The 15,321-nt window shown below is 43.2% G+C and overlaps 1 protein-coding gene across 1 annotated transcript in view; it reads right to left on the bottom strand.

The window, feature by feature from the left end:
* igsf3 (immunoglobulin superfamily, member 3) overlaps positions 1–13,025 on the bottom strand; it is a 67,469-nt gene extending 54,444 nt beyond the window's left edge. The window contains exon 1 of the mRNA XM_069713664.1: positions 12,073–13,025. Within this exon, the coding sequence (XP_069569765.1) occupies positions 12,073–12,112 (40 nt within the window). The 5' untranslated portion in view covers positions 12,113–13,025. The remainder of the gene's footprint in view (positions 1–12,072) is intronic.
* Positions 13,026–15,321: the final 2,296 nt, after the last annotated feature.

Genomic DNA, 15,321 nt, shown 5'->3' with positions numbered 1-15,321 from the left:
ACCCATCATCAATCCTTCCCTTCGTCCTGCCCTCCAGTCTCTCTTTCTCTCTCTGTGTATTCCTGTCTCTTCTCGATGCCTCGCGGTTCCCTGCATCTTTTCAGGCAGGATTTAGGCAGCTCTGTGAAACTTCAAAGTGCCCATCGCTCCGCAGGCTGTTTAGAAAGGATGACAATGACATACCAAACCCTGCAGACCTTCAACTGATCACTCTATACCACCAGCCTTCCACAATAATCCGCCGCCCGCCACTTCCCCCTCTTCCTCACCTCTGGCTGTGCTCCCTCGATCTTTAAGTGCCCATATTTGCTCAACAAGGCCTCATATTCTATTATTAACACTCATCTCCATCTCTGCATACCACAGATGTCTTGTTTTGCTACCCCTCTCTTCCTCCCACCCTCTGTCTCCCTGGCTACCCTATCCAATGTCTCATCTCTCATCTTAGCTGCTAGTTGCTTCCCACACAACTTCACTGGTTGCAGGGAACGTGTGTCTCATGTCAGACAATGGTGAATGACCACAAACAAGCTGACCTTGCTGTTCATCGGTTGGAGCATACAGCGCAATGGGAGCAGCAGATGATTCCAAAACACACACACACACACACACACACACACACACACACACACACACACACACACACACACACACACACACACACACACACACACACACACACACACACACACACACACACACACATACATACATACATACATACATACATACATACCAACACACATACAACTATACACACACAGAAGGCAGCAAAGAGGATTAAGTTAAGTGGAAGGGGGGTTAAACACTAATCCAATCATTTGTGGCCAGTGTCTTATTCTCAGTAGAAACAGCAGTCAGGCTACTCACATTCATGCCTACTCCTCACATCATCACTCTTCTTTGACACATGATAATTATACACCTAGAAAGGTGTATAATAAAAACACTACAGGGTGCAAGTAATATAGAGGACATTCGCAGCAGTCGCAGATGTGCTAATGTGGAGAGTCGAGCTGTCCATCATCTCCTCACTTTTTTTTTTCCATACACACAAACAGGCAATAATCTACAGCTAAAAGGTGAGTACATACCTCAATAAGACATTGAGAAAAACATACACTCTCACAATCTGAATGACTGAGGAGCACCAGTGAATAATTTAGCACATTATTTTGTAGCAATTAACGTAAACTCAAGTGACCAGTTAACAGTGAATTCATGTCATAAATCACTCAGTCATGACAGACTGCTCCCCAATACATTTGCCACAATCACCTTATTACTGTGAGCGACTGGGTACGACACAAACACAAGATCTTAAACCCAAGCAACAACAGCTTTTTGTATTTGTGTCTGGGTTCATCTCATTGGTTTGAAGTGAGAATGACTCAAATGGAAAAAGGAGATGTCACGCATTCCCACACACCAACAAGGATTTAGCAACACAATCTTAAGAAAGTTGGTTGGAGATGTTTGATTTTGTCGAGTTTTTCCAATGCTTAACTCTGGTATCACCAGCTCTCAATGACAAACAACAAAAAAACTATTTGGGAAAGTTGAAGTGAGACCTGAAATGACTCGAGACAGTAAAATATGAATAAAAAAAAATATGAACATGCTGGATGCCAGACATAAATCAGTGGATGAAATCAATGTCCTATCTCCACCGGGGAGGTTCAAACTCCTCCACCACATCTGAAATCTTGTGAAGCGTCACAGACAGCCAGGTGGTGATGAGGAAAGCAAAGGATCACATGGTGGGAGGAAAAAGGTAGAAAGCTAAAGAGACAGCCTCCCTGGTGCAGAACACTATAAAAATGCTCAGAACCAAGTGAATATATAAGCATGTCACCGACTCATGTGCGGCACATACGCTTTACAGAGATGTACACTCCGCAGAGAGATGAAGAGTATTTTCCTCTCCACACTTCTCAGCACTAGTTAACCATTCTCCAAAATCACTCCACGTCTTTTTCCCTCTAGGCCCCCGAAAGCATTTGACCCCGTTAACATCATTACCAGAGAGAGCAAGAGTGCGAAACAGACAGAGAGATTCCAAGATGAGGGAAAACTGGATGGAGACAGATGAAAGCGGCAGAGAGACGGGGGTTTTTAAGGAAGTGGAACGTTGACATTTAGAGAACATATGACCATGTTACAATGCAAATTGTTCCTGTTTTCTAATATTGTCCGACAATATAAACCTGTACGTGCTTCATTATAGTTTGGCTTTCCAAATTCAGAGTGGCCTTTTTGTAGTGCCTCTCACACTTTATCTGTTTTGACATGAGCAAATTTGTGCCAGGGCTGATGCTTGAGTGATGGACAAATGTTGTGGTTTGAGAGACTGAAAACTCACACTGTCCTCGAGCAAGGAAGGGAACATTTGGCTTCTCACTCTTTGTACATGGCACTGGGTAATCCTCACATCCTAATGTAAACTGTGTACTGGATGGATGAGAATCCCCATTTTCTTCCCCTCCTCCTCCTCATAGTATTGGCTCTTTGAAGGGCTTTAGACAGCATCAAATATTGCAATTCAGGCCTCATCCTCTCCTTCTTTTCCAGTCCATGTCCTTCCCGCAGCGATAATCATCATCTGCGTCAGAATGTAGAAATCACTGTAGCAGGGATGTCATTAACAACCCCTGACCCTTTTTCCAGCTTCAGAATCTTCAGCAAATCCCTCACTGACTGCCTAATTTATTAAATAGAATCTTTTATGGGACAAATAAGGGAGACTTATTCCTTCTGTAAGGAACAGAATGTGAAAGGATTTTCAAGGGAAAACATGGAAGCTCTGTCAGCTGAGAAGCAGCTGTGACACCGTGTCTGACATGGACAAACACAGCGAGAATGAGACAAAGTGTTGTATCTTCCATTGGAGGCCAGTTAGACGGGGCGGCTGGTCACTCCGACAGCTGACAAACAGTTACAACAACTGTCCATTACACCCACGCAGCTCTAATCAGTGCAGGAACAACAGAGCACATATGAAATGATTACAAGATGAGGAGGGACAGTTACATGCAGAGACAAAAAAAACACTCGGGGAGCTTTTGTAAGCCACCAGTGTTGAGGAGGATTCGCCGTCATACTTTTCAAAGACTTGGGAAGAAGGAAACATTGCCAGAGGGCTGGAGGAGGATCACACATGAAGAAACAGACAAGTGCTCTCCATGTATACTGCATGAATGTCTATGCTCCTTCTTCATTCTTATGCTGGAGCAGAGAGACTTTGGATGCAAATATCATCAACGTAGTTCTCGCTCTCTCTTTTCACAACTGGGACAGAGCTGATTTTTAGAGAAACAGTTTGACATTTTGGGAAATGCATTTATTCACTTGCATGCCCTTTTTTGTTGCCCTGAAGTAATTGTGGTAAACTTAATACTCCAGCCCACAGCCAGTTAGCTTAGCTTAGCAGTTTGTCCAACAGTAACAAAATCCACCCATAAGCACCTCAAAAGCTCACTAATTAAAAGATGATATCCTCCATACAAAAACCACAAGCTGCAGTTTCACAGAGGCGTGTTGGGCTAATTTTTTTTGGCTAAAAGCAGTAACGTTCTGGGGTCTCTGCCTGGCAACCTCAAAATGATGTCAAGACTCCTACTTTTAGTCAGAAAACAGATGTAACAATGAACGGAGCCAAGCTACCTGCTCTCAACCGTTTCCACAATGATTGTAAAACATGGGACATAAAGGATTTTTGCTTTTAAGTGTCAAGTGAGTCGAGCCTCGCTGTATTCAAGTCATAAGTGTGCCTTTTTGTGACTCAAATCTCTGTCTGAACTGGTAGTCCTGCTTTGAATCACACCTGGGTCATGCCGTCCTCTGCTCTCACTATGCTAACTCGTCCTAATTTATGGGCCCCCTGGGCCACAAAAGTCATGACCCCACCTGAGCTCTTGCTCATAACAGCTGGTGATTTCAGGATGGAAGCAGTGTGTGTGTGTGTGTGTGTGTGTGTGTGTGTGTGTGTGTGTGTGTGTGTGTGTGTGTGTGTGTGTGTGTGTGTGTGTGTGTGTGTGTGTGTGTGTGTGTGTGTGTGTGTGTGTGTGGAGGGGGATTTCCACGCTAATTCATATTTGTGCGTCAATGTGTGACTGAATACTGTAGGTGTGAGTGACCACTACACTGTAACTAAGCGTAGGAGCTGTGCGTGCGCAGCAAAAATGGGATTTTTTTTTTATTATTATTTATTTTTTTTTCCCCAATGTGGGCTGATTCATATTTTTTTCTTTCCATTTCCGGAGCTGTGAGTATTTGTCAATAATGTCAACAGCAGATCATAATCTATCCTTTTCTGCAGAACAGCTGCCTCTTCATCCTCCCTCCTACACCTCAGCTGCTTCGCCTTCCTGTTGGACCACGACGGAAAAGAGCTGTTGAGTTTACAGCGATCATTTGAGATTGAAAATTAGCACACAGTAATTTCTCTATTACTCTTGAATAACATTTAACAAACTGTTTCAATCCAAATTCTCATCACTGATACCAGATAAATTATTTTTCTCCTTCACATCTTGCAGAGCTAATATAAAGGAGAGGGAATGTAAACATGATTACTCTGAAACTTTGCATGACTCTGCTTTTTAGCTGCGCAGCAGTGAAGCACAAGTCAACAGGGAGAACTTGTGCAGAGCTGGAACTTGCACCGTAGCCACATATGACACAGCCGGAGCAGCATCTTGACATATAAATGTAATTAAAACCTAAATAGCGCAGGTGAAAAAAGTTCATTACCAACCGTACTATGAATGAATAATTAAAATAGAGAGAGAGAGAGAGAGACCATGAGAAACTCTAGCTGGGTAGTAATGCGTCTATTTCAACTTTCTAGCTTCTGTCCAAAAGGCTACATTGAAAAATGAAGTGTTTGAAATCTCCTCATATGACTGTATAACTCCAGAATTATACAGCCTGTAACGGGAGCTTAGTAAACATCTACAGTGGGACAGATGGCTACGGTTAGTGTACACTGAGGAATAAAACTCAAAGCAGGGCTCTGTACGCCACATGGAGGTGTTTGCTTAAAAGTTAAAACTGACATGATCCATTTTTTTTTTTTTTTTTATAGAAAATGTGTCCATTTTTTTCCCCATATATTGCTTCTTATAACTGAGGGGGACAAAGGGGTCGAAAGGGAAAGTCATACTGGTCCATTCATATCAGCCCGAGCATACACACACACATATACACACACACACCTCCAGTACATTAAGTGCCCCCATCTACACCCCTCCCCAAACCCATTAACTCTATATGGACACCTGCTACCCCACTAACCTCCTCTTCCCAACCCCCATTCATAACCATCCCGATGCACATCCCCCACCCTGTCTGACTGACAAAGCACTGGGGTCTCAGATCCAAGACAAAAAAAGAAAAGAAAAATAAGCAAATCTCAACACATTATATCCCATCAGCAACAACTGTTCCAGCAGATTCGAACGTTTGCATCAATTGTTGTTAGAGAAAGTAAGGTAATAAAAAAGTCTCGGCTATCTTCAGTTATTATCCATCTTGTGCTTGTGTACAATTACGCCTGACAGATGTATCTACTTTATGTACAGTGGATTTTTTTTTTGTTTGTACGGCTGGCAACTTGCTATCAGTTCCTACGTTTGCGCATTAAGCTACAGATTGGAAAGGAAACTAATTTACTATTAATTAGACGACTTCAAACAGACTTTTTCTGCCATTGTCAGTCATTTTGTCTCTCCAGGAGTCAAAGACATTGTGCTTGTAAATTTATGCATTTATGCATAAGCAATTAGGCACACAAACATACACATGCACATCTTTGGTTTTATGTGTAAAGCAGAAAAAAAAAGCTGCATTAATAGAACATAATGGCAAAGCGAGCGAAGCGCTCGTCATTATTAGGCGAAGGGATTTTTAAAAGGGGGAAACAAAAAAAAACCCACTTCAGATGCATGTAGACGTTTAATTACGTGCATCCTTCAACGTGCACACCAAGCTGAGCATGTTTTGCTAAATATGGATCAGCGGTGTGCAAGTGGGGAGCGGTCGTCATAGTTACAGCGCCTGGTGTGCATCCCACCAGCGTGGGATCTGCTCGGGTGGAGGATCAAGCAGGGGAGTGTAGCTGCACGGAAGGACAGCAGCTCAGAGCACTGTGGGTGCTTGTGGTGTGTGTGTGGTGTGTGTGTGGGGTGTCCGTGGTGTGTGTGGTGTCCGTGTGTGTGTGTGTGTGTGTGTGTGTGTGTGTGTGTGTGTGTGTGTGTGTGTGTGTGTGTGTGTGTGTGTGTGTGTGTGTGTGTGTGTGTGTGTGTGTGTGTGTGTGTGTGTGTGTGTGTGTGTGTAGGAGTGAAGTGGAATCCTCTCGCCAGCCAGTCATCATGACTCCCAATGCAGAATGGCAAAAGGGGAGGAGCAGACGAAATCCCAAAGTGAAGTGGGGGTGCGTTTGTTTTTAGTAGCTCCTTAGGATCGGGCTTGTAAACAGTCTGAGGTAAATGTGACTCTTAAGCATAGATAGTTCCTCTGACACTGTTAGGAAGATGAAAATATCTAGTTTGGATCACACTTGAGGGCAGTTTCTAATTAGTGCTCTTTGAAGAGGAGGTGGGTTGGGCAAAGCATTGTTTAGAACAGAGTGGGGGAGGGAGGTCAGGGGCTATTCACTGGAGGAGGAGGAGGCGGCAGCAGCTGGAGTACCTTTTAAGTGTGAGTGAGGAGCAGCAGAGATACATGCAAATCAGCCCAAAAGAACACTTAAACGGTTTACGAAGTGAATGGCCAAAGGCTTTCTGCCGGGTTGTTATCACAAAAACACGAGATAGGATCTGATGCGCAAAGAGATGTGCAGGCGTGGCTTCATGAGATCGAGGCAACGTGACAGTTACCAGAGGTAACAGAAGTCAACAGCAGACACAAAGCAGACACGGCCTGTGTTCTGTCTGCAGCTCCAGCCACTTTCCTGGTTCACTGTGGCAGGCAGGAAGTCTCCCTCAAGAACTTTGTTTCTCGTTAGTCATTCATCTCCCCACGTGAACTGGAGAGAGACTACCGCTCCAATCTGGGTCACAGGGGAGGATCATCATTTAAAATAAAAGACACTGCATGAGAGGAGTTATGATTACACATAACTAATTTTAGTTTTTCATTTATGGCTGCGGTAGCAATAGCGTTGAAACCAGTTTAATAAAAAAAAATGTCCTTGATGTTTTCCAAAAGCTCCATCGGAGGAGGAGCTGCTTTGCTTTTTTTTTTTTCTAACTTTCCACCGTTGAGAGGACACAGAAAGACGAGGGGTCTGATAACAGACGCCAGTGGTCTGTTGTACAACTGCAGTGGTAGCTGGGTGTGAGTTTCTGCAGAAGACTGTGAAGTCTGTATTACAGACTGTGGACGGTAGACGGTCACCCGTGTTTGACTTGCTTTTAGCTGCGCCTGATGCAAGAAATTCCACAAGCAACAACCGCATGTTTGTATGAGCACAATCACATACCCCTCATCCACTTCTATTGATCCACGACTAATGGGACATCTCAGTCGTAGCGATAGCTTGTGTTTTCATGCATCCCAACTTTAATGAATATTTACTGGAAACTTATCACAGTTGGTGGATGAATGCCGAGCTGACAGTCTCGCTTCTGATTTTCCATTGTTTGTTTTTTTGTCAGTTGAGTCAACGATGTTATGATATGAAAAAAATAAAAGAACAAAAGGCATCTTGTCATGGGTGTACACAAAGACATGGGTCTGGTGCTTATGATGCAAACAGGCGTGCATGCTACACCCGAATACAGCAGGCACAGAAAATAACAAGGGGAGCAAACAGCACTGCAATCAGACAGCTGCACAAGCCTGTGTTTCCCCAAACAGAGCGAAGTACGTTCTCTGATACGGGTGACAACAGGCATAAATAATGAGTAACAAATCTTGGGACAGTCATATGCACGCATGCCAGAATTTCCATATCATATATATATCGCACCACTTTATAAACAGCTAGGACAGTGAGTTACTGCAATCTGCATCACTGTCTAGACAGAACTCTCTCGTGTGTCAGCTGAGGCTTAGAAAACACACGAAAAGTATTCCCAGAGCTCCAACAGCTGACTCAAGGTGCTCAGTGAGAGGACGCGCTGGCTTGACCACACACAAGCTAAAATCCCTCTAATTTCCGGGTGGGGGCTTTCAGCTGTCCTTCCTATTTGGGACAGAGGAGAAGCTGGGTGGGCATCAGGGAGTGGCGGGGCAAACTTCAAATCCCGACAAAGTTTCAAATGCCTGAGTCAACATCAACCACGTCACCACGGCCTTTATAGATTTACATAATTATTATACTTGAGTATTTACCACGGTATCTTTCATCCTGCTTTTCCTTAAACCTTCACCACAATATTGCTCATACCGTCAGTTATCGGTGAGCCAGATTTCAAATTTATTTTATTGTTAATCATGAAACTTGCTTTACATTAAGAAATGCATACATTTTGAAGAGATTGTCTGAAAGGAACAAGATTGCTCCACTTTCAAGTAGTTTACAATTGTCACAGCTTCACACGATCAGTCAACTCTGTACATGAGTGGATCGGAGAGCCAAACAAAAAAAAACAATTCACAGTTATGCCTAAACTTAAAAAAATTAGCTTTTAAGTGGCTTCATGTGCTTTGATCAGGCCAATTATAGAGGGCTGGCATTACACTCAGCCCGCTGGTAATCAAAAAGTTTGATGGTGTTACTGCAACTAGAACTTCTCCCTTTTCAATCAATAGCACTGTAATGAGCCAGGATAACAGGCTATTGTTTCAATGTCTCTTCTGATTAAAAATAGCATCAAAAATTTCACTGAAAATGACTGAAAGAGAAAAAGAAGACAGCAGACAAGGATCATACAGTTTTTTGGCAAGTTTGACTTCCTCTCCTTTATATTGCTGCTTGACTGGGTCGACAATAATATATAGAAAGTATACTTTATATTGCTGCATACCGTTTTAGCTTTTTTAATTTATTTCCCAGTTAAGTCCACATAGTTGAGTTGCGTCATCCATCACAGTGTTCATTCAATTAAGAAAGAAGTTTAACAGCAGACTCATTTTAAAAGTTTATGTTGACTTACTTCACAATAATAAATGATAAGAATGCAAACATGACATGGCATTTCATTTGTCAGAGTACTGTCATTCCCATACAGGAAAAAGAAAGAGAACCGATGAAAAGCTTCTGTAGGGCTCAATTGATACTGCTGTTGGTTTGTAGCAAATGAGCTGATTGTTTGGTTCTTCACGTGTCTGACTTGCTGAAAATTGAGACATAAAAACAGTGTCTGTAGGAGTCTGTGTTTTGTAGGAATGTTGGTGAAGCAATGTTCCTTTCAAATAAGAGGCCACACCATCAGCAGCATCCCTCCCTTCCTACACACAACCAACGTTCTCACACAGTCATGTGCAAAATCATTCACAGCACGAAAATACAGTGAGAAGAAGGTAAAAACCGTCTTTCTCACATGCTGGCAGAAATAATGAAGATACTACATATAAAATATCATATCACGAAAAAATGCGTGAATACGTGCAGGTGGCAGAATATGTGCATCCCGTCAGACACAAGCTTCGAGATTTGACTCTGTTCACAGTGAAACTGCTCTCAGACCAGCCGATAAACAGGACCAACGGCAGCTCCTCATAGCAAGGTGGCTGTTTGCAGCTCTCCTGTCAGCCCAGTAAATGGAAACCACCGAGGCATTTCACAGTTAAACTAGCCAGCCTCGCACATATTACACTTTCAATTTAGGTTACATAAACTGGGACGTCTTGGATACTTTAGGTTGGCTCCTTGCTTCAAACATACTCTTACACAAACAGGAGCACATCCCCCCAAAAAAAACCACACACACACTGTTATGCCACACTGAAAGCATGACATCTTTCTCACTCTCTGTGGGAGAGAAGGAAGACATCCTGTTTGTAAACCTAATAAACAGTCATTCCTTCAGGCGACTCTTTTATATGCTTTATATCATATACCCCGGTGCCTCAAATAAACACACGCACGCGCACTCACTCGCACCTGGTTGCAAAGTCAGTAGCATAAATAACCCGGTATAAGATTTGCCTGCCAAAAAAAATGTAAGTGGCACCTCTGGGTTTAACAATGACTGATACAGTCTCAATCTAACACAGCTGTCACACACCTTTATTCTATCCTTTTTTTTACAAACAAATTCAAGTGCAAACATGCATGCCGGGTGACACATGGTGAATAAATCAGACAGCTGATGTCTCTCTCACACACACACACACACACACACACACACACACACACACACACACACACACACACACACACACACACACACACACACACACACACACACACACACACACACACACACACGGACATCTCACTTAACACAGATGCTCATGTATGCACACTAGATGACAGGTAAACAAAGTGATATGGCATTATATTGCAATGCATTGTCTAGTGATGCAGTGTTGTTGCAAGTTGAACATAGCCTTATCCTTCATAAAGACAGGTCATTTTAGAAGTATGTTTTCCTCTTAATATTAATGAGTTCAAGGCAACAACTTGGAAAAATAAACAAGAGTTTCTGATGTTATAATGCTGACTTGACTGCTCTTTTTCAAATTCAACTTGGCTACTACTATATTTGATGCTTCCCTAATATTTTTAATGATCTGTATGGTTGGCAGGCAGAGCCTTTTTTTTTTTAGTTCTTCTGAAGGAGGGAAATAGTGAAAAATACCCATCACAAGTTCCAAAATGGGATGCCTTCTTCTGTGAGAAAAACAGTCCAATTCCAAAGACATTGTTTTCTATCAATCAACAAACTTTTCAACCCTGGAGATTTATTATTTTGTAACATATTTCCAGGCTAAAACCACTAATGCTGATAACATTAGTGGTTATCATGAGAAACTATGATTTCCCACATCACATTAAACACAACCACCTCCTTCCTAGCACCTGAAATGTTCTTCACCACTTCAAATCGCTTCCCATCTATCCACAATTATGTAATATGAAAACCCTCTGGTATCCCTCTGACTGCGTGTAGGCTTCTCTATTGTACAAGGAACAATTCATCTCACATTTGGATTAGGAAAACCTGTCTAGGCCCCATCTCAGTGAAAGTGACTTCGTGATGTGATGAAAGGGGAGGTGAAGCAAGGCGCAGACTGGTAATCCTCTTGGCCAAGTGGGGGCCTCCAGCGGGCCCACTTCCACTCCCACTCCCGCCCCCCTCCCTCTGTCTCCCAGCAGCACTGACAGGCCACCCCATCCAGGAACAGAAAAGCCATCTGGTGTTTGTTTGGGACAGTTCACAGGCAGGATGTACTGTGTGTGTGTGTGTGTGTGTGTGTGTGTGTGTGTGTGTGTGTGTGTGTGTGTGTGTGTGTGTGTGTGTGTGTGTGTGTGTGTGTGTGTGTGTGTGTGTGTGTGTGTGTGTGTGTACGTTAGCCATTACGCCTGTATGAATGTTTGTGTCCCTGTGTGTCATCGTGTTGCGCATGCTTGTACTTGTATTTGTCTGTGAAATCCAATAAATTACAAATCAAGTGACACATGAGGGAGAAGTGAGCACACTCGTTCACCTTATTGGGATGATTTACTGTGCAACAAAGCAGGGACGAGGTGTCTTCTCACGGCTGGGTGGCAGGTTAGTGACGTGCAATCCAGGTGTGTGATCATCAATATATAAACTGGCTGTATTTAGACATGTGTCGTGAATTACAATAGCAGGATTTCTATGTAATAACACAGCAGGTCAGACAGTAAGGGGTTAATCTGTGACTAAAGTCCAAATATCACATTAACCTAGTTCACCACACACACCCAGCTGTTCACAGGCATCTGTTATTAGTGCCGTGATCATCGATGTAGTCTACTTCCACCTGACTCATGATGACTAGTTGATCTCCCAGCTATGAACCGTTAGACTCCTGTCTCATACAGGTGTGCCGTGACAGAAAAAAGCAGATGCTGATTTACCTCGCAAATCTCGACAGAGAGGGTGAAAGAAAATTGAAAAAAAAAATCTTGAAATCTTTTTTCAGATGACTTACCAAGCAGCGCACAGGCGAGAAGGAGCGCACCGGTTGCCATTGTGTGTTGCTCCGCAGATTCACTTCCAGTACCCCCTTCAGATGAGGAGCCGACGTCTGGTCGTGTGGTCAGCCGCTGGTCCTGAATCAGAAATTACAGGAGGAAGCTCTGCGAATCCCCGGCGACAAAACGCTGCCGGAGCTCGTCTTGAGAGTGAAATCCACAGCCGGTGAAGCCGGCGGTCTCCAAGTGTACGACTCACCTCTCCAACAATGTCCCCCTGATTAAAAAGCCTCGGGTGTCGCTTCCTCACGCCTTCACCCTCACCTATATCTGCCTTTATCGCTGACGACGTGTGCGTATGCCAGGCACCAAGGCGACCCAACCCACTCCCCGTTTACTACGCATCGGAGACTGCGGAGGCGATTCACACTCACAGCCTCCTCTGTATCCTAAAAGCCAAAAGTCCAGTGCGCGTATTTGGATACCTGATCAAAGGCAGGAGACTGACAGATCTGGATGTGCAGGCGGTGTGGAGTCAGACTGGAATAAGTCCTTGCTAATTTTCCTCCCCTTCACTGATGGGAGAGCAAATCACAGTCCAGGCAGGCTCCGGCTTCTTTCACGGTAAATCCCGGAGAATATAATCAATCTCCCACTATCGCTCCGCAGAAAGCCCGATGGGCGGGCGTTCTCGATGAAGCAGACAAGGCTTTGTGCTCTGACAGAGCAGATCTCAATTAATAGTTCTAACTCAAAAACACTTGGTTCACGATACTGCACTATACACCTGAGCAAATATGGTTCTAATTACTATGTGCCTAAATTTCAACAAGATTGTTGAGCGGTCATGAGATCAGTTCGGTTTATGAGATCAAACAAAACTGCTTCATTATAATCTATCCAACAAAATGCTGTTTAAATTCCAGAAAGAAATCAGCCCACCGCGTTCCCTCTTCCAAGGTTACTTCCTCGTTTCCTGCTTGGCACTGCACTTTAGCAGTTTGAAAAGTTAAAAGCGTGCTGTCTGCCTCCACCCCCTTACAAAGACCACGCCTCGGCCGTGTGGGGCCAGCTACTATGGGAGAGGCCACATTTGCATTTCTGAATCCATTTCTAGAGCAGGCCTTTGTTGGATTGAATAGGTTAACCGAAGTGCAGGGTAATTAAAGCTATAAAGCTACCAAATTTCTCAGCCTTATATTTTGAAATGTAGAGTTTAACCAACCTTCTGCGGCTGATATGAGTTGGTAGCACAAAATCATTTGCATATTAGGTGCATGATGATAGAGCCTTTTTTTTTTTTAATTGGGCTTTTCATTAATAATGTTTACTTGTCTTGTGCAGATGACAAAAGCCACCTTCTCATGCGTAATTTCCCCAGCTTTCTGTGTGTGTCTGTTACAGACAAAAATGATGTACCACTTCCTCCCCCCAACGTTTTTCTACCCCACACTGCCATACACACTACAGGCAATCAGCATAATGATACCCACCCTGGGTACTGTAGGAAATATCAGAACAAACTTCTTTTTTTTTTCCCCAACGCGTTACTGTTCACCTTTCAGAGGTGGCAAGTTGCAAATTCCATCCTTCTTTGATTCAGATTAGAAGCAGCTAAACCGAGCATCACTTTGCCATAAGCACAGATTTATTGATTTTCTCGACTCTGCTGCATTATTAGGAGGATCTCAAAATAGACAGGGTGAATGGGAGTTTGCAGGGAAACAGAAAATAGCACAATGAGATAATACTGCTTTGGTGGGAAGCTGTGAAAAGAAAGCTGCTTTCTGCAGAAGAATAGGAATATGGAATCCAAAAAGCTCTAACTTAGTGAAACCCAAAGCTCCCTTCTGTGTAATGCATAAATAAATTAGTAGGGCCTTTGCATGTGCATACAAAACGTAATTGCAATGGACCCATCTGGTGTTCTCTTCATCAACTGGGAATTCCAAGTTCTGGACCCTGAATGCAGCATAAATGCTGTTTTTTGGAAGCAGTAGAGACAATTTTTCTTCCCTTGCTGTGTTGATTTGAGCTCAGATAAAACTTCATAAACAACCAGTGAATGGGTGTGCACCCTGAGGCACAGAGAGAGATATTTGCAGAGTACAGTATATTAATTAACCTCGCATCTGAATAACAGTTACAAATAGTTTAATGGGGGGGAGGGGGGGAAGAGATCTGTTGGTCTGTCCCTCTGTCTGAAACTGTGTCACAGTATTATCAGAAAAGAGAGCCAGCTTTTATCATGTTTATACAGAAAAAAACAAAGGCTTTAGCGGATATTGCTGCCAACTAAAAGTAAGTCAGAATGGGATTAGACACCCCTATGAAGCATGTGGGCTATTGGTCCAGCTTCTCCAAAGGCCTATCCAGGTCCAATGCAGCTGAATTAATACACAGCCAAAGAGAGCAGGCTAGGTAGGCCATGTGCACTACACCTGGTCTACATATTGCTGCACCTAAAATTAGCACAGTTCTCCACAGACTCCTTATAGCATGGCCAAGTGATAGCACAGTTTGCACAGGCAGGCAGCTAAAAGGCAGCTATAACACTGTTTTAGCCCGGCGCCGTGTTAGCACTGAAGATGAGACCACCTTTGACACCTCACGCCAGTTCTGGCAACTGTCCACAAATATATGAATTCGCTTAGAGGAGAGAGGGAAAAAAGGCTTCAGAGGAATGTTGAGCATAATGGGTGCAAGGGATCACAATAGGTCTCCATGGAAACAGAGGGGTCTGCTTTATGTGTGCTTCATGACAGGGTCCATCACTTAGATAAAGTCTTGATATCCACAGCTTTCTTATGAATATCCTTCAGTTGTTGAGCAGTGTTTGATAATGTAGAGACACACTTATTAGTATCATTATTATCATTGTAAATGTAATATTTTGTACCCTTTAGCACTATCTTTTGAGCTGGTGTCAGCAATCGGATGGCTGAGAGAGGCGCGGAGTGTGGAGAAAGAGAGAGTTTTGTTCACGCATTTCATCATACACACATTTTCATACTACGTCCCAAAAGTATATGAATGATTTATTGGATTTCTCTGTGCATTCTCCTCTAGTCTCACATGAATGTTGTCAGTATTACACAGAGGATAGCGTAGAGGAAACTGACGTAGAAGCACATGTGCAATCACGTTTAGTTGTGTACATTTAGAGGATATGCGTGCATACAGATGCAAGTGTCACTTCAAATTACAGAGGAAAGTTCCTCATTTGAGGCAATAAACTTTGAAAACAAGAGTTCCATACGTAGAAT

This window comes from Brachyistius frenatus, unplaced genomic scaffold (assembly GCF_029030835.1).
Source record: "Brachyistius frenatus isolate BFR_SWC_R1_liver_20210118 unplaced genomic scaffold, ASM2903083v1 Contig_120, whole genome shotgun sequence".
NCBI lineage: Eukaryota > Metazoa > Chordata > Actinopteri > Embiotocidae > Brachyistius > Brachyistius frenatus.
Note: the sequence above shows the minus strand (reverse complement) of the source record. Positions and strands in the feature narration are given on the sequence as shown.